The 19221-nt window shown below is 41.0% G+C and overlaps 1 protein-coding gene across 1 annotated transcript in view; it reads right to left on the bottom strand.

Moving 5' to 3' along the window:
* The window catches only part of ANKRD49 (ankyrin repeat domain 49), a 42917-nt gene that overhangs the window by 6403 nt on the left and 17293 nt on the right, over nt 1-19221 (bottom strand). Inside the window, exons 4-5 of the mRNA XM_036258872.1 lie at nt 9324-9428; nt 3740-3788 (exon numbers count right to left, since the gene is read on the bottom strand). Coding sequence (XP_036114765.1) covers nt 3781-3788; nt 9324-9428 — 113 coding nt within the window. The 3' untranslated portion in view covers nt 3740-3780. The remainder of the gene's footprint in view (nt 1-3739; nt 3789-9323; nt 9429-19221) is intronic.

Consider the following 19221-nt stretch of genomic DNA (forward strand, 5'->3'; position numbering starts at 1 on the left):
GTTTTGTAAACTCTTCCGTACCCTCAAGGCTTTGGGGGAGGTCAGGGGTTTCGGGGGTCTTACTTCTCAGCCCTCCGTGCCTTGAATAGTACTTGGCTTGTTGCAGTAACGTGTTTCTGCTGGACAGTCCTGGCTTTAAGCCTCCCACGGGGAGATTCCTTTTAATGCTCCAAATGCCTTCCAGGGCCACTGTTAATATTTTCAAAAGCAGATGATTATTATTAGCTTATTCTCCTTGTAGCACAAAATATTTTTAAAGTATTTATTTAGTGATTATTTTTTCAGTCATTTGGGTGGTAGTTTATTTGGTTTGACTAATCCAACCACCCAAGGTCTTTATTATTTGTTTAATCTTTTATTCCAGTTCATTCATTCAAGTATTCCCTATGCAATTAAACCTCTATAGTGCTTAATTAAATAACTTAATTTGACCCTTAAGAAATAGATGAAAAGCCAATATAGAAATATAAATAACAAAACACAGAAAGATTAAGAATAAATAACAGCTGATATATAGATTTCATTCAGTCAATCTTGTCTACTTCTGATTTAATTCCTCAAAGTGCAAATATTTCTAAAAATAATATAACCCAAAGTTACCATCTTAATTCATCCAATAGCTTCAACAATCTTCTAAGTGCCATAAACTAGATGCTGTTTAATCTCCCCTTCAAAGAAAAATAAACTCTAGAAAACGCTATAGCACAATATTTGGAATGTGATGTCTACACATTGGCACAAGGCAAATTATAAGCTTAAATCCTGATAACATTCATAAGTATTGGAAGTATTATTCACACTAGGTTTTCCTCCATATCCTAAATTCAACTAGTTTTCAGAGTCAGTCAATACAAATTTGGTGAAAATCTACTGTGTGGAAATCTGTGACACAAGTCAAGTCAAGGTAGTGAATTCAGGTTAGTGCCGTTCAGTTGTTTTTCCCAATTTGGAAGCTGCACATTTCGTTGACAAATATTTTCCACAGATCCAAGGTTGCCCACTGGCATCCAACTGACATCCGACCTCTCCCTGAAGGATTTCGAACCATGTCATGGTTAGGGGCACGCCTTTAAGTTTGGAGGAGATCTGGGTTTCAGTCTCTGCTCTATCCCCTATCAGTTGTATGACTTTGGGCAAGTTATTTAACTCAGTATGTCTCAGTTTCCTCATCTATGAAATGGGGATGATAAAATCTGCCTTGAAGGATTATTATAGGTTTTGGATGAAATGGACTTAATAAATAGAAGCGAATATTTGGAAAGGGACGACGCTTTTCCTGTCCCAGCATGGACTTCGGTTCCACTTCCAGAGGCACAGTCACTGAGCTGACTCATTGAGCTGAATGTCAATACTTGCTTCTCCTTCCCTCTCCTGAATAGAGCAGCCGGAACTATCTGTCAAGATCAGTTTCTTCCTTCTTCTTCAAAGACCTTGAAGGAAAACGCCACAATTTCCTTCTGTCAAGACTTACAAGGTTTGAGCTGTTCCTTATATCTAACCTAAATCTCCCCCGCCATTCAAACCAGGTTCCTCTTCTATCCCGTGTAGAGATAGAAAAAGGCTGCTCCCCAGCCTCTGGGTAATAGGCCCTCAGATTTAGGAGTCCACAGACGTTTACTAAATATGCCTCCAGGCAAGCACCCTGTAAGAGACCAAGGGAGCAGATTTAGATTTGTGTTGTGTTATGGGGAGGTCTGGTAAATGGAAAGCAGTTTAAAACCAGGAGGCAGAACTATGTAGTAAAACCATGGCCAATTAGACAGAAGAACTGTACTAGTCTAATTTAGTTGTGACTTCTCAGATACGATCACAGGCATAGCTGGAGGTTTACAACCTAACAGGAAAAATACCTGCGATGTAAATGCAGATGCTCAGAAATGCACGGGAAAGCCCGAAAGGATAACAGAGTCATGCATAAGTATTCACTGCAATCAAGAGCAGAGGCTGCTGGACAAAATAGCACTACTTTGATCTGATAGGATGTTTGGGTGGAGAAGTTACAAAAGATGACATATTCAACTGGAGAAAACAAGGTCTGGAAGGGAGTCCAAATATCCTTTGAAGAAACTGCTTCTTTAAAGAGAAATCCAACCCCCTGGGCTCCAGCCGCGCGCATTCCAGGAGGAGGGAGGAAGACAAAGGGGAGAGTCGTGCCAGAGAGGCCCCGTGCTGGCAGCGAACCTGAACCTGAGCGGGAAAGGGCAGCAAGCCCCAGACAGAAGCTAAGAGAAAGGAGTCAGATTTCTTCTTGAAACTCACAATCTTCCAGAAATTCTTCTTTCTTCCCCTTCTCATGCCCCCAGCCCTTTCTGTTCAGAGACCTTTTAAAGTGTGTTTTTAATTCTAAATTTTAAAGTTACTAAACCATGCCTTTACCCTGGAAGGTGCAACCAATAGGACCTGGCCTGGTCTTTCAGGGAAGGTAAGCTCGCCCTTTAAAAATATTTGTGTTCCCTTCAGCTGTCACTGGACTGCATAATGAACATCGGACAAGGCACATCATCTATGCCTCCTTTGTGTAAACGTGGTCAGGTTTGACCAGAGGAAGAAAAATTTAAGTGATTTAAATTTATGTTTGCTGGCTTCTAGGCTCTGTAATTATCTTAACATGCCTTTGGTGTCTACTAAATTCCTCGCATAGTGTAAGTATGCAAAACATCTTTGTTGAACGAATTAATGAATAACAAACATATCCACTCTCACTGAGCAGCACTTCACATTTTCTGAGTTGGTACTAAACATGACAAACAAATCAGACTCAAAGTTACGTTTCCGTGCATTGAGGCACATACAGACACAAATGAATGAATTTGGCAGGACCCTCCTGAAATTCATTGGCAAAGGAAGTGATGTTGAAGAGAAAACTAGTAAGCTTCATTGATCAAACTTATCACGACTACTAAAGTTTTGCAGGTTTTAGCCAGAAAAATACAAAAGCCCTTGCAACGTGAAAACGTTGAATTAGAACATTAGTTTATTTCTGCAAAGTCCTTTGTAGACATTCTCAGAAACGTAGAAGCCATTTTAAGAGAAGTCATTTGATAATGCACGCCTCATCATACTACCTCTTCTTTTAAAAAAGTTGTAAAGAGGGGAAATCTTCAGGGAGTCACAAAGAATATGTGAATGATGATCTTTGCTAAATTCTTATTTATCTGGAGAGTCCCATAAGTTGTCCCACATTCCATTTTCACCGGACAGAAGATCTGATCAGAAAATTGCATTTCTTGGTTGATGAGAACCTTTCATGGAAGTCCTGGCCCTGTTCTCATCGGACAGGAATGTGTGTGATGCTGCTGAAGCCTCTGTTCTGCCTCAAGTTGGAACCTAAACGGAGACTGAAACTGGAGAAAATTATGTCAACTTTTTTGTTTTTACTGAGGAGAGCACTATTTTCTATCAATATAATGTCAAATCTTTTTCCTCTCAGAAAACATAGTTCTGTGTTTTAAAGAGACAGGATACCAAGTGGCTTTGAGCAAGGACAATGATTTCTGAGAAGCCTGCATTCAAAATTTAGTGCAAGACAACGGGCAAGTCACTGCACCTCCCTGAGCCTCAGCTTCCAGATCTGCAAAATGGGCATAATTAGAGCGCAGGGTTGTTGTGGGAATCAAGGGAGATAATCTGCAAAGTCTCATGTCCAGAAGACACACTGTGAATGATAGTCATTATGATAATAACTATCACGCCCATCATAGCCATCGTCACTTTATATATGTAGACACCCTTCACCTACCCCAGCAGCCGACGTTCCTTACTGAGCCACATGTCTCTGCATCACGAGCCTAGAAAAAACCAATAGCCCAGAGAAGAGAGGGCTTAGAGGCCTGGCAGCCCACTTTCTCTGGGGTCACCGATGCCATCCCCTGAGAGCATGGGTCGCAGTCACCACCACCTCGGACATGTTGGCCCTTGCAGCGTCTTCACAGCTCTTAACTGTCGTCACAGCACAAGCACAGCACAGATGGGACAGCTCGTTCCTCTGCGGGCCCTGGAAGACTGAATAGCTCTATCCCGAGTCCCCTGTTGCTACCCAAACAACCACATTCCAGAAGAAATGCAGTGTTCGCTCTGCCAGATGTCCCGATCACCCCACTTCTGGATCTTTTCTTTCCTTCTTTTTAAACCAATTTCATTCAACCCAAGGAGAGGAAACTTTTGATCAGCTTCATTCAACCAAAAGAAACGAGAAAAAGCACAGAAATAATTTGTCTATTGCCTCTGGACACTTTCATAATTGTCATTAGCTCAGTCATAAATAAAACAGGTGATCATTTAAGTTGCTTAATTTCAGGACAAATCCCCCTCTTAACACATGGTATAAGCCCTGAAGTAAGTTTACCTACATGCACTTTGTTCTGTGGTCATGTTTTGGTGCTTTATTAATGGTTGAGGGCAAGTCAAGTCTGGATACTTTTTGAAATTTCACCTTCACCAATCGTATTATTGGGAGAGTATGTGACATTGGCTGTTTAAAAAATCCAAACAAACTCAACCAATGCATACCTAGCTACACAAACATGCTTGGATATATGCATATACCTTGGAGTCCCTAGAATTTAGATAGACTTGGGTATATCTAAGAAACAGTATATATTGTTTACTCTCTCTCTGGCAGGTAAACATAAGTAAGCAAAGCCAGAGGTAAGAAATAATTGGCTCTCCCACTGTTTTGTTTTCTTTCCACTTTTGCAGGAGGCATTGATGCCAGAGAAATACTTTTTCCCTATTTCTACCTCGAGAAGAGGAGGTCCGCAGTGAATGTGTGCACACTGTGCAGTGTGTGACATGCCCCACTTGTCTGGGGAACGTGGGGAGCCAGTGAGAAGGCAAGGCCAGCAGGGATGGTGTAACCCAACTCCAGCCACTGCTGTCAAGTGTGAATGTCACTCTGTTGTCCCGTTTTCCTCCCTCTTCACCCAAGATAACCTAGACATCTAGATTTATATATCAAAGGTCCTGATTTTTAAAATGTTGACAACTGGTTCATATATTTATTATTATTATTATTATTATTATTATTAATTTTGCATTCATCTTCAGACAGAGTGGGAGGGAGAGAGGGAGGAAGAGAGAAAAAGAAACATCAACATGAGAGAGACACATCCATTGGATGCCACCCACATGACCCCAACTGGGGCCAGGGACAAACTGCAGCCAAGGTACGTGCCCTTAGTGGGAACCGAACCCGAGTCTCTCTGGACTGTGAGCTGACGCTCTAACCACTGAGCCAAACTGGCCAGGGCTGGTTCATATATTTAAAAGGGACAATGCAGAACAAAAAAAGACGTCTATCTGTTTGCCAGAGGAAGCTGGCAGATGAGTCAACAGTTTGGATCCTGAGCCAAACTAAGATACCCCTGACAGTCTAATGAGATGTGGGGTATGGTGGTCTGGAGTAGGTATGGAGGGTGGCTCTCTGGTGAGAGACTTGGACATCAGGCCATGTCATTCATTGGGGTGGGTGATACATGGGAAGGAGCAGGTGCGGGAGAGGTCTGAGTTTTGTTTTGGATGTGGATCTGAAGTACTTATGGGACATCTGGGGAGAGAGATTTCACCTGGAGACAAAGGTTTCAGAGGTACTGCAGTGACTAACGAGAGAGCCATCAACTAGGTCAAATGTTGCAGAAATCTCAAGCCAACCAAGGGTGGAACAGTATCTACTAGATTTAGCCATATGTGTCACGGGAGGTAGTAGAGTGAATAGAAAGTCAGTGGTGCCCCGGCGGGGTGGCTCAGCTGGTTAGAGTCTCATCCCTATATGCAAAGGTTGCGGTTCGATCCCAAGTCAGGGCACATACAAAATTCAACCAATGAATAATGCATAAGTAAGTGCAACAACAAATCTCTCTCTGAAATCAATTAAAAAAAAAGAAAGAAAGAAAGTCAATGACATTTGGGGTCAGACCTAAATTTAGAATTCAGTTTTGTCACTTACTTAACGTATAACCTTGGACAGTAAAACACCTCTCAAAAATATCAGTTTACTCATCCATAAAATGGGGATCATAATACCTATGTCACATGGCTTTTGTGAGAATTTGTGGTAAGCAACATGAAGCCTCTAGGCTCAGGTAGCTTATGTTCTAGTGGGAAAGAGTCAATAAAGAAGTATATAAGTTAATATATAATATCAGGGAGTGATAGAAAAAAGAAAGTAGTACAAAGGACTAGAGAGCGCCCTGGTCAGTTTGGCTCAGCAGTTAGAGCGTCGGCCCCTGGACCAATGAGTCACGGGTTTGATTCCAATCGAGGGCACGTACCTTGGTTGCGGTTCATCCCCAGTCCTGGTCAGGTTATGCAGGAGGCAGCCAGTCGATGTTTCTCTCTCACATTGATAGTTCTCTCTCTCTCTTCCCCTCTCTCCCTCCCTCTCACTCTATCTGATGATAAGTAGAAAAATATCCTTGGGTGAGAATTAAAAAAAAAAAAATAAAGGACTAGAGAGTAATTTGGGAGGGTGGGTAGTCTCTACTTTAACCTGGTAGAGAGGTTACCTATGAGAAAATGACATTTGAGCTGAAATTTGAATGAAGAGAGAGGAGGACATTTGGTGGTCTAGTGTAAAGGTCCAGGGGTGGGAATAAGTTTGGCCTGTCCCAAAATACCAAGAAAGCCTGTATGGCTGACGTGGATTATAGGAGATGAGCTCAGAGAGGCGAGCTGGCTGTATAAAGTGAAAATGTAGATTAGGAATAATACAGAGCCATTGGAGAGATGGCGTGCTAATGACTTGCATGCCAGAGGTCCCTCTGGCGTCTGTGCAGACAACAAATGACAGCAGAAGCTGTTACAGGATGTTACTGCTGAGCCTGCAAGAGGTGCTGGAGGCTTGTGCATGGCTGAAGTTCGGGAAATTTCGGCTATATTTCAAATGTAGATTCAACAGAATCAGCTGATGGACTGGGTGTGAAGTTTGAGGACTTGACTTCTAGGTCTTGACCTAATCGACTGAGTGAATGGTGGTACCGTTTCCCGTGAAGGTCAGGCTTCTTGAAGAGTGGGATTTCAAAAGCTGGAGCAAGAACACGAGTTCTGCTCTGGACATGTTAAGTCTGAGAGACCTGTTAGACATCCAAGTGGAAAGTCAGCAGGCTCTGGGGATTTGGAGGGAAAGCAGAGGCTAGAGAGAGCAATCTTGGAGTACAGTGTGGCTGGATAGGACCACTTAGGGAGTGAGTGCGGATAAAGAAAAGGGCCTGTGACTGAATTCTCCAAAGTTTAGAGCAAAAATTCTCCAAAGTGGTATGAGCAAAACCAGGAGAATGGAGCATGTTGACCTGGAGACTAAATTGAGAAAGTGTTTTTAACAGGGAAGGGGTAAACAATTGCTTCAGATGCTACAGAGAAGTTGAATTTGATGACTTTGTAGATTGTATTCGAACTTCGACATCATTGGACTTGACCTTCAAGAGGAAAGCCATTTGCAAACTGGAAAAAAACAGCTTCCCTGGACTCATGGAAGCAAAAGCCTAACTGGAATGGGTATAGGAGCAAAGGATAAGTAAAGAAGTGAAGACCATGGGTCAAGGGAACTAACTCTTAACATGTATAGGAGCCATACAACCCCTGGAAGTTTTATGCAGAATTCTGGGCATACGTAACAAGCTGTGTTTTCCAGAGAAGCCATGTCTTCCATCAGGTGTTTAAAGGACTGTGTCACTGTAACCCTGCACTAGAAGGTCCAGTGGCTGGCCCAGAGCTGCCAACACTCTGAGACTAAGCTGGAAGAGGGTGACAACTTCTCTAGGTGCTGGTTCCCTGTTGTGGCCAAGGACATGGGGCTTCCAGCCATTTATAAAAATAAAAAAATTTTTTTAAAAAAATACCAGTTTCTGTTTTCCTTTAAAACTTAAAGAGTCCCTTTAAAACTTAACCTTCAAGAATCTATTCTCATCTTTTAGAGACTTTTCTAGGCTAAAATAGCACATCTGTGCGACCTCTAGTGGATGTTATAAAAATGCAGCCCAAGCATTCTTTCTTTTACATGAACGTAATTAGAAAAGATTGCTTAGAAAAATAAATTTTTATAAATCCAATGATATTTCCTATTCACTTAGCCGGTCTTATACTCAAATATATGCAATAATAATACAACATTCAAATAGTATATAAATTTATAATTGTATAAATGAAAGTAAACCCAAAATATAATAATATAGACTTAAAAGGATGTTTTTTTAACCACCAGAAGAATGGTACATGTAGGCTGGATTTCAGAGAAACAGTTCAATAGTCATTCTCCATCCATTCATAGAATTCAAACTAGACTGTAAATTCTTCTTCCGGACACCATATGAACAAAATTGCCCATTTTGCCAGTCTCTCCTGTTAGAATCGGTGATACAGAAGACCTAAAAAGTGTTTCTATGGCTGGTTTTGAAATATAAAGAGGGAAAATATATCATGGAGTTTAAAATGATGCACCTCAGAGCCTGCAGCATCCGCTCTTAGGGATTTTTAGAAAACCTGGGCCTTACTTGCCAGATGTTCAACAATCCTCCTCAGAAAATGTCAAGTTCTCTGAGTTAGGAGTCATGTTTTACAATTCTTTTATTTCTTCTAGCAGTGCTGGGACCCAAGAGAGTTGCAGTAAAGACCTGGTGATTTGAAGAGCATGAATTATGCACCTAGTAATCACTGAGAAAGAACTGTGAAGATGAGGGCTCCAGCAGTTTCAAAATAAGATCTGTGAGGCGTCCTGAGGATTCTAGACCATATCTTTTCCCACACGAACCATCAGTGAAAGCTATCAATACCACATAATTCATACACGATGTGTATGCGCAATAAAATCCTTGGATGAGTTGACCTACTTGAATGACTTAGAGTCTTCTGGGCCAGTGATTTGCTAAGTGGGGCCCCTGCACTGGGAACTTGATAGAAATGTAAATTCTTGAACTCCACCAGAGACCTACTAAGCCAGTTTCCCAGCAATCTGCTTTTAACAGGCTCCTAGACAATTCTAGTGAAGTCTAAACATTTGGGAACCACTGTTATTGGTCATACCTATATTGATAAAGATTGAAGATGCTATTGTGCTTTTCAGGCACTTGGGGAAAAAATCTTGCTTGTCATTAAATAGAAATAACTTTAAAAAATGTACAGCAATGTAGATACTGATACCTAGCTCATTATTTTCTAAATATAACAGCTTATTTGAATCTAGGCAAATCATTATAAAATTCACTAAATAATTTCCCAAATGATCAATTTTCTTTTGATAGTCATAGTTTTATAATAAATAATCATTCTGCCATTAAATAGGCAATTTCATATCCATTTCACAAACATACTTCACTTGTCACTGAGATTACCTGCAGGTGGATTTTTAATGTGGCATTCATCTCTCTTAATATACAGTTCTTCTTCCAGGACTTCCTTAATTCTCTTATGTGGCTCACAGTATAAAAATTTCTTCCCTAGAAAGACATTAACAAAATTGGTTATGTATCATCATTCTTGCCAACCTTCTAGCCGTTACACCTACATAAATATTTTTTTTTTAAAAAAAGATATGTCCTTCTATACAAATGCAGACAATTTACCCTGCAGACTACTTTGGGAAGATCTCTTCCATTCTCGCTCCTGTTTCTTTCTGGGACTTCACACTTTTGTATAATTCCTGAACTTTTTGAGTAGTTTAAGATACCTCTTTTAGGTATTATGAAGAAATATATGGAATTTTCTTCATTAGCTTCAAGAAAATTTTCATTTATTCAAAAAAATTCTTATTAGAGACCTACTCTGTGCCAGGCATTTGGCTGGGGGCAAAGGACATAGCAATGAATAATTCAGATGTGCATGGAGTCTGCATCCAGATATGTAACAGAACAGCCTCAGCACTATTTAATCATCATTTTTAGAGATTGAATCTGAATTGTAGTAGTGAATCACTTATGGCCATATGACTTTGTCCTGGCCTCTAAACCTGGCCCTGTAGCCCATCACTGCATAGTGGAGAACTATATTATCTGTTCTAAGCACCTCAGCTGTATTTTGTCTGGTCTGTGCTATCTGACCCCATCTTTCTCTCCCACCAGCCTTTCTCTTTTGTTCTCTGAATTCCAATGTAGCCCTTCAGCCCATTCCCACATTCAATTTTCTCTGCCTAAGCTGCCTTCCTCCTAGTTTTTTTGCTTGGGTAACTTCTACTCAAATTTCAGGTGTAGACCGAAATTTCACTTCTTCAGGAAAACCTTCCCTGACTCCACAATCTCAAAATGCACCTGATTACTTCTCCTGATAGCACTCTCCTCTTCTCTTACATTTCATTCATTGCAACTTATATATGGTTTCATTTACTTTATATACAATTACTTGTGTAACTAGTAATGTCTTCCTTACCAGACCATAAATACCCTAAGGGCAGGGATGTCTGTTCAGTCAGAAGAGTCCTAGACCAGAGCTTAGCACAATAATAGATGCTCAGCAAACGTGTGTTCAAATAGAACCAAGCATTGTTAAACTAGATAGAGCTCAAGACTATTCTATGTGCTTCTCTGCCAATGCAGCCTTGTGAATGTCAGGGAAGTAGTAGTTCTAGTCTCGGTACTCAAAAGCTCAATCCAAAGAACCCTGGAAAACCTAAACAACCAATATTTGACTTTAAACTAACAAATACATGGCAGGTGTCTCATCTTCTTCAGACCAATTAATAGAGAACACAAGTGAATACATTTGGCTTATGTGCAGACTGGCCCAAATGGGGCAAGAGACCTGCTGTTTCTGGCCATGGCCCTGGGTCATTCCTGGTCATGAAGAACCACACACATCCGTAGACACACATGGACAAGGTAGCGATGCTTTCTGCGTGTGATTCTTGTTTGCCCAAAGTAAGGATCCTATGAATGAGAGATGAGATCAACATTACTCCAGCTTGACTTTAGTTTAAACATTTTTGGTTAAAGTTTCAGCAGAAAAGTTTTTAAGAAGTGTGTCTAAGAAAGAAAAAAGCCTCAAACAGATCAGTAAAGAGGAAGAGATCACCTGCCCTAAGTTTCTTGACAAATTTCAGCCCTGCTGCTACAAGAATTTACAGAGGAGTCAGGCTGGTGTGGCTCAGTGGATTGAGCATCGTCCCATGGGCTGAGATGTCCCAGTTCGATTCCTGATCAGGGCACATGCCTGGGTTGCAGGCTCAATCCCCAGTAGGGGACATGCAGGAGGCAGCCAATTGAAGTATCTCGCTGACATTGATGTTTCTCTCTCTCTAAAAAAATCAATAAAAACATATTAAAAAAAAAATTTACAGAGGAAATCACTAAAGTTTCTAAGGAACTGTGAAAAATGAGAAAGAGAAATGAGCTAATATAGGCAAATATTTCCTGCTCCAAAAAAGAAAGAAAAGGAAGGAAGGGAGGGAGGGAGAGAAAATTAAAAATAAATAAATAAAAGCAGCAGCTTAATGTTGATCTTCACCAACATTCTGAATGAACTGATCAACAGATTGACTGTGAGTACAGTGAGGAGCTGTGATTGCTGTGTTAGACTGCTGAAAACAGCATTATTCCAGACCAAATTGTCTTCTTTTGTTGGGAGCTAATAACAATTGCTACAATTTATTTAATGCTACTATGCTCTAAGCATCTTACATGAATTCTTTTTCTTAGGAGTAGGTATAATTATTCTTATTTTATAGGTAAAGAGGTAACTCCCAGAAGTCACGAAACTCATCAAAAGATTAAAAGCCTTGGCCATCTGACTCTCCCAAACCCAGTCAGTAACAAGCTAGGTTAGAGAAATGCAGCCACAGCACATCTTCATTGCAGCAGGGCATTTGATAAAGTGTGTTTGTAGGAAACAGAATGTCCATTGTCAAGGTGCTGACTGACAAGGTCAGGGGTTTCTAGAGACTCTTCTTGGAATTGTTGAGATCACCATCTAATTTGATAATTTGGATTTAGGAGAATGGCACAAACTTGGTGAAGGGCAAACTCAGGACTCACAGGGCTACTTTTATACCTAAAAAGGGCTAAAACCCATAGAACGGTACTGATAGGAATACATATAATAACTTGTATTTAGGACTGAACATATAAACTGCATAAGTGTAGGACAGAAAAGGCCTGTCTCAAGTATTTTCAAATGAACCAAGTAGGATGTCACAGACTGCATTTGTTAAATGTGTTAATAATACAAAGAATCTGTCAAAACAGCTAATGTAATTTTGGATCCATTTAATAGAAGTATAATGTTCAGATCAAAGGAGGTTATAGTCCCACCACCGTATTCTAATCTGATCATACCTAGAATACCGGATTCAGTGATTTCATAAAACGGAGAACATTACAAGAGGCCGGTCATTATGGTGATTGGGCTACAAAATATTGGAAAGGTAACAGTGAAGTCTATGAAAGATTTGTTGGGTGCTCAAATTAACCTTTATATAATTGAATGGTGAAATTATATAATTTCAGTGGGAAAGGACCACACTCTATCTGTGTATATTTGAGAGCAGATCTGTGATTAGGGCACTGAAGCTGCAGAGACACTGAAGACCCTGGCTTCGTGTGCTCCAGAAAGTTGAGTCTCCTGCCTCAATTCATGACTCGCTTCCCTGCAACTCGCCCAATACCTGGCATGCAGTAAGAACTCAATAATTGTTGAGTTGATGATTGAACGGTTAGTTCTACCTTGTATACCTACAGCCACAAGAGTAAAGAGTCTTTCAATTCTAGCATCTTTAATGAGAAAATTCACAGATAGAATTTTGTCAAAACAAGGAATTACTTAAATATACTAAATAATATACTGAAGTTAGTTGCTCTAGTCTGTGTCCTCTGCATGCTGTTGATAATAATAAAAGAAATGGCCCTGGCCGGTTTGGCTGAGCAGTTAGAGCGTTGGTCAGTGGACCGGAGAGTCCCAGGTTCGGTTCCTGCCAAGGGCACGTACCTCAGTTGCAGTTTGTTCCCCACCCCGTTGGGGTTGTGAGGGTGGCAACCACTCGATGTTTCTCTCTCACATCGATGTTTCTCTCTTTCTCTTCCTCCCGCTTTACCTGAAGATACATGCAAAAATGTCCTCCGTGAGGATAAAAAAATAATAATAATAATAAAAGAAGTGATGTATCATAATCAGTCATATTGGGGCTGATGCTGAGGGAAGAGGTCCTTTCACTAGGAGGCAGGGGTTTTGTGGCTTCTTGATGAGGTCTTTCAGGAGGGCAGGTCATCCCCTGAGCCTCTTCAGCCCAACACTGTCTCCTGGGGACCGCGGGGCACGGAGGGAGCTAGCTGCAGGAACCCAGGCAGCTCTCTAGAGAGGCAACAAGAAGATGCTGCAGAAGGGCTGTAGAAACCGCTGGGGTTCCCCCTTGGCTTATTATTTTCACCATCATCATTCCTTAGCGCCTACTGAAAACCTGTGGGGCGCCAGGGGCTGTGAAATATGTGTAAATTCACGGAACAATATGGAGACACGCGGAGAGCTGGCACGGACTCAAGTTACAACAAGGTCTGTTGACACTGTGGACCAGAACTGCCTTTCTTATTTGAAAATTATGCGTTTGGCAGGGCAGGGAGGAGACAGCAGCGTGTTAAAAGGTGGCCTATAACTGTGAGATTCTCAAAGGATTAGGTAATAAATTATGGACTGAAAGTCCAAGAGATGCGTTTAAGTGTTTGAAGTATTACTCCAGAACTGACCGAGTGACCATGGTCAAGTCACTTCCTTTCCTCTAGTCTAGACCTCAGTTTCCTGGTCTCTAAAATGAAGGAATTGGCAAACATGATCTACATGTTTCCGTGTATAAGATTTATATACTTTAAATTTATATTATACATAACATTTTAGTAATTTTATATTTAAAAAAATGTTATATATACTTTTTTAAAAAAATACCTTCCAGGCCAATGACGCTACCAATTAGGTCGAAGGCTACCTGGGGAAAGACTGGATGCTTTCTGCCATGGTGCCATCACCTCTCCCTTTCACAGAACTGCAGCCCCCCCCCCCCCCCAACCTTCTCAGCTTCAGCCAGTCTCACTCTGGTTGTCCCTCCCTCCCCCCCGTTTCCTTCCCTCCGCGCAGGGTCCACGGCTGCAGGGGAACTCACACTGTTTGCGGGACTCCTGGGGGTCGCCGAAGCTGGGCTCCCCGCGCGCCCCGCACCCCAGCCCCTCGGGCTGCCGAGGCTGCTCCGGGTCGATGCCCGCCTCGGACGCCGCCACTGTAGTCACTACCATCGCCTCCTCCACCCACCTGACGCGGGGATCTTCGTGGCTGGGCTTCTCAGCTCCACCGCGGGTGGCCAGAGAACGCGAAGCGTCTCCCGTTGCCATAGTGATTGCGGAACATCCCCGCCCCCAGTAGCTCTCAGCCAGCTTCTGTTGCGCCCCAGGTGTCCCGCGCACCCAAGAAGGTGCTGAAGTTAGACAGCTGCGATTAGTTACTGACCAAAGCAAAGGATTTGCCACTAGTCTCTACTGTGTTCCTCATATCAGTTTTGCAAGAGAGACTTTACTATTCATTGGCCCGCAGGGAAACGTTCTGAAACTGCTTAGGAAATTGTCTTGAGGCCATGCTAAGTGACCCAGCGGGAATCAGAATTCAGAAAAGTCTAGCACCAAAGCCCAAAGAACAGATCATCGTCTGGAACAGATAGGGGCTACAGCAGGTACTGGACAGGGGAGTTGAAAGTAAGGTCGCTGGTTTCGCGCTGTTATGCTTATGGTGTCTCGCTCCCTGCTACACACCCGTGATGGAATAAATGAAGGTTGAGGATTCCCAACTTTTGGATTCTAAGTTTTTATTGTTGCTGTTATTAAACAACTTTTGTAGTTTCCAGTACTTTTGTATTTACAATCTATTTAGATCTATATAATAACCAATTCTATAGATGAGTCCATCAAAATCAGAAAAGTTTGATTTGATAGCAAATGGGAAAATGAGTTTTTTTGTTTTGTTTTTTTATCCTCATCCGAGGACATTTTTCCATTTTTTGTTCAGGTAGAGTGGGAGGGAGAAAGAGAGAAACATCGATGTGAAAGGAACACATCGAGTGGCTGCGACCAGGGCCGGGGACAAACTGCAACCGAGGTACGTGCCCTTAGCGGGAACCGAAACCGGGTCTCTCAGGACCGCAGGCCGACGCTCTAACCGCTAAGCCAAACGGGCCAGGGCAGATAATGAGTTTTATTTGGAACATGAGGCTGCTTTTGTTTTTGCAGCCATATAAAAAAGGAATGATGTTGTATTAATTTTATGAAAGCTAAATGTGCATTATTTTACAGAGTTTAATAGTTCTACAAGGCTTGTAACCAAATACAGGGGACCCCATCTGCCTCCATTTCTCCCTAGAGGCAGTTACTTTCACCTCTTTTGACTGATAATTTACTCTTTACAATCATATAACCAAATGCTTTTTTTTTTTGCTTTTTATTTTTCAATTTTAGGTCTCATAGGCTGATTTTCTACTATGGAAGATGAGAATTTAGCTCGCATTCATTCTCACCATCTCACATATACTTATTGCCCCCTCCAACTCCTAATACAGAGAAGCTGAAATTTTGGCTGGAGCATTTTACATGACCATGACTGTAAACTCCAGTGACTGCTGAGCCATGTAGCATCCTTGGGCACTTCCTTTCTGGAGTTAATCATTGCCTTGGTCTTTAATTTGCTTGATTTTTAATGTCCTTATCACTAATTAATTCCCAGATTCTTCATCCTTGTATAAATCTTTTTTTTTATTTTTTTTTTTACCCTCACCCGAGGACACTCTAACTGCTGAGCCAAACCGGCCAGGGCTGTAAATCTTTTAATATGTTCAAACACATGAGGAATTCTATTTCATCTTTTCTAAAAAGTCCCCTTTAGAGAGTCTGGACAGGTTGGTTGCTCTCTAGAGCTATTTGCACAGCTGTTGTCTAAAAATTTCCCCTCACCATCACACCTCTCTCCTGTGTTGGATCCCTCGTTTGTGAATCCCATCCTTTTCTCTTTCTTGGTTTACTCATTTATATTCTGGAGCATATCTCCCCGGTAGCCATTTGAGAACTGGTTTATGGGAGAGAAAATGTCCAAGTTCTTGTAAGTTTACAAGTGTCTTTATTTTACCTCTATTGAAGTAGCAGTCCAGCTGGATAAAGAATTCCAGATTGGAAATCATATGCCCTCAGAATTTTAAAGTCATTGTATCATTGCCTTCTGGCATCCACTGTTGCCGTAGAATTCTGTTACCCTTCTATTCCTGATCCCTTGTATAGGACCTGTTTTTTCTTTCTGGAAACTTGGAGAATCTTCTGTTCGTCTTCATTGTTTTGAAACTTCATGATGATCGCGGTCAAATTTTCAACCATTTTTCTGGGCACTCAGCAGATCTTTTCAACCTAGAAACTCATGCCCTTCATTTCAAAGACTTTTTCTTCAGTCATTTTATTGCAATGTCTTTGTTTTCTCTGGAACCCCGTTATTTGTATGTTTGACTTCTTGATTTGCCCTTTAATTTTCTGACCTATTTTCTATCTGTATGTTTGCATTATATTCTGGGAGATTTCCTCATTATATTCTAAATAATTATATTTTTCATTTCTGCTATCATGCTTTCAATTTCTCAGAGCTCTTTGAATTTTTTTTTTAATATAACACCTTGGCTTTATATCTCTGAGGATATTAATAATATACTGATTTTCCAACTTTTTCTTCTATAATTGCTGCTTCTGACAAGTTACCTGGTACTGTTTGTTTTGGTTTCTGTCTTAGTAACTTTCCTCTGTCTTCAGGTGACCCTTTACAGTCTTGCCCTACCTAGCAGAGCAGAATGTGAATCTGTGCACACAGGTGGGGCTTATTGACTGGAGGTTTCACTGGGGGGGTGATCTGTCTGGGCTGTTTAGCTGGGGAACCCCTGAGGTCAGAATTTTAAGATCTCTCTCTTGAACTGCTCTGATTCTCCCGGTTGGAGGGTATCTTCAGTCTGACGCCAACATCCTGGGAATTGAGTGGGAGAAGAGAACTGAAGACGCAATATGAAATTACCCTGTTTGAATATGGTGGTCTGCCCCCAACTTGTACCTTCTAGTGTAGAGAGCCTGTTTGACTTGACGTCCTCCAGAGAACTGCCTCCAGTCATCATCTGGGGTCATCCATCTGGGTGCTCAGAATGAGGGAACTGGAGGTCTGACTGCTCTAGTTTTTCTGTGCTCAAATACAGATAATATAAAGTTTACTGTTTAATCTTTTTTTTTTTAATCCTCACCCGAGGACATTTGGAGGGAGAGAGGGAGAAAGAGAGAAAGAAACATTGATGTGTCTCTTACATCGACTGGTTGCCATCCACACAACCCCAACCAGCAACCAAGGTACGTGCCCTTAGCGGGAACCGAACCCAGGTCTCTCTGGTCCGCAGGCTGATGCTGTAACAGCTGAGCCAAACCGGCCAGGGCTGTTTAGCCATTTCTAAGTATAAGTTCAGTGACATTAAGTACATCCACAATGTTGTGCAGCCATCACTGCTGTCCATTTCCAGAACTTTTCATTATCCCAAACAGCAACTCTGTACCCATTAAACCCAAATTCCCAATTTCTCCCTCCTCCAGCCCATGGTCACCTCTATTCTTTCTGTCCCTATAAATTTTACAACTTTAGTTACCACTTATAAGTGGAATCATACGGTATTTTTCCTTCTGTGTTTAGTTTCTTTCACTTAGCATCATGTTTTTAAAGTTCATCCATGCTAAGCCTATGTCAGAATTGCATTTTTTTAAGAATGAATAATATTCCATTGTATGTATATACTATATTTAGTCTCTCTCTTCATCTGTTGATGGACATTTGCATTGTTTCCACCTTTTGCCAATTGCCAATAATGCTGCAATGAACATTAGTATAAAAATAATCTGAGTTCCTGCTTTCAATTCTTGAGTAGTATCTAGAAATTGAATTCCTGGATGATATGGTAATGCCATGTTTAACTTTTTGAAGAACTGTCAAACTTTTTCAAGTGTATAATTTTATGTTCCTACTAGCAATGAGCAAGGGTTCCAATTTCTCCATATCCTTGCCAACATTTGTTTTCTCTCTCTTTCTCTTTCTCTCTCTCTCGTAATAGCTAGTTATCCTAAGTAGTGTGAAGTGGCATCTCTTTGTTGTTTTGATTTACATTCCTTTAATGACTAGTGATCTCGAGCATTTTTTCATGTGCTCATAAACTATTTGTACATTTCTGTTAGAGAAATGTCTACTCAGGTATTTTGCCCATTTTTTAAAAAAAATTTTTTTTCCTTTATTGATTTTAAAGAGGAAGGAAGGGAGAGGGAGAGAGAGAGAGAAACATCGATGAGAGAGAACATTGATTGGCTGCTTCCTGCATGCCCCCCACTGGGGATTGGGCCCACAACCTGGGCATGTGCCCTGACTAGAAATCAAACTGGCAACTATTTAGTGCAGGGGTTAATGCTCAACTACTGAGCCACACCGGATGGACTATTTTGCCCATTTTGAATTGTTCTTTGTTGTTATTGTAGGAGTTCTTTATATATTTTGGATATTAATCTCTTATAATATGTATGGTTAGTAAATATTTTCTCCCATTCCATGGGTTGTCTTTTCACTTTGTTGTTAGTGTCCTTGATTTTAAAACATTTTAATTTTGATGCAGTACCATTTATGTCTTTTTCTCATTTGATACCTATGCTTTTGGTATCATATCTAAGAAATCATTGTTAAATTCAATATCATGAAGACCCCCTCCCCCCCATACTTTCTTCTAAGAGTTCTATAGTTTTGACTCATACAGGGTGGGTCAAAAATAGGTTTACAGTTGTTCAAATGGAAAAGAATACAATAATAATACAAGAATAAGTTGTTTTGTGTATTCACCACTGTAAACCTACTTTTGCCCCAACCTGTATTTAGTTCTTTGATGATTTAGTGTTAATTTTTGTATTAACATTATAGTGTGATGTAGGAGTCCAATTTCATTCTTTTGCATGTGGATATCCAGTATTCCCAGCACCATTTTTTGGAAAGGCCCCCCCCCCCCCTCCATTGAATTGTCTTGATACCCTTGTCAAAATTCAATGGTCCATACATGTGAAGGTTTATTTCTGGACTCTCAATTCTATTCCATTGATCTGTGTGTCTATCCTCAATGCCAGTACCAGAATGTCATGACATCATTTTCTAGTATTTTTTATATATATATATAAAAGTGTGAGGTCTCCAACTGTGGGGCTCTGTAACAACATTTAGTCCTTCTTTAATTGCTTT

The sequence above is a fragment of the Molossus molossus genome, unplaced genomic scaffold (genome assembly GCF_014108415.1).
Source record: "Molossus molossus isolate mMolMol1 unplaced genomic scaffold, mMolMol1.p scaffold_m16_p_13, whole genome shotgun sequence".
NCBI lineage: Eukaryota > Metazoa > Chordata > Mammalia > Chiroptera > Molossidae > Molossus > Molossus molossus.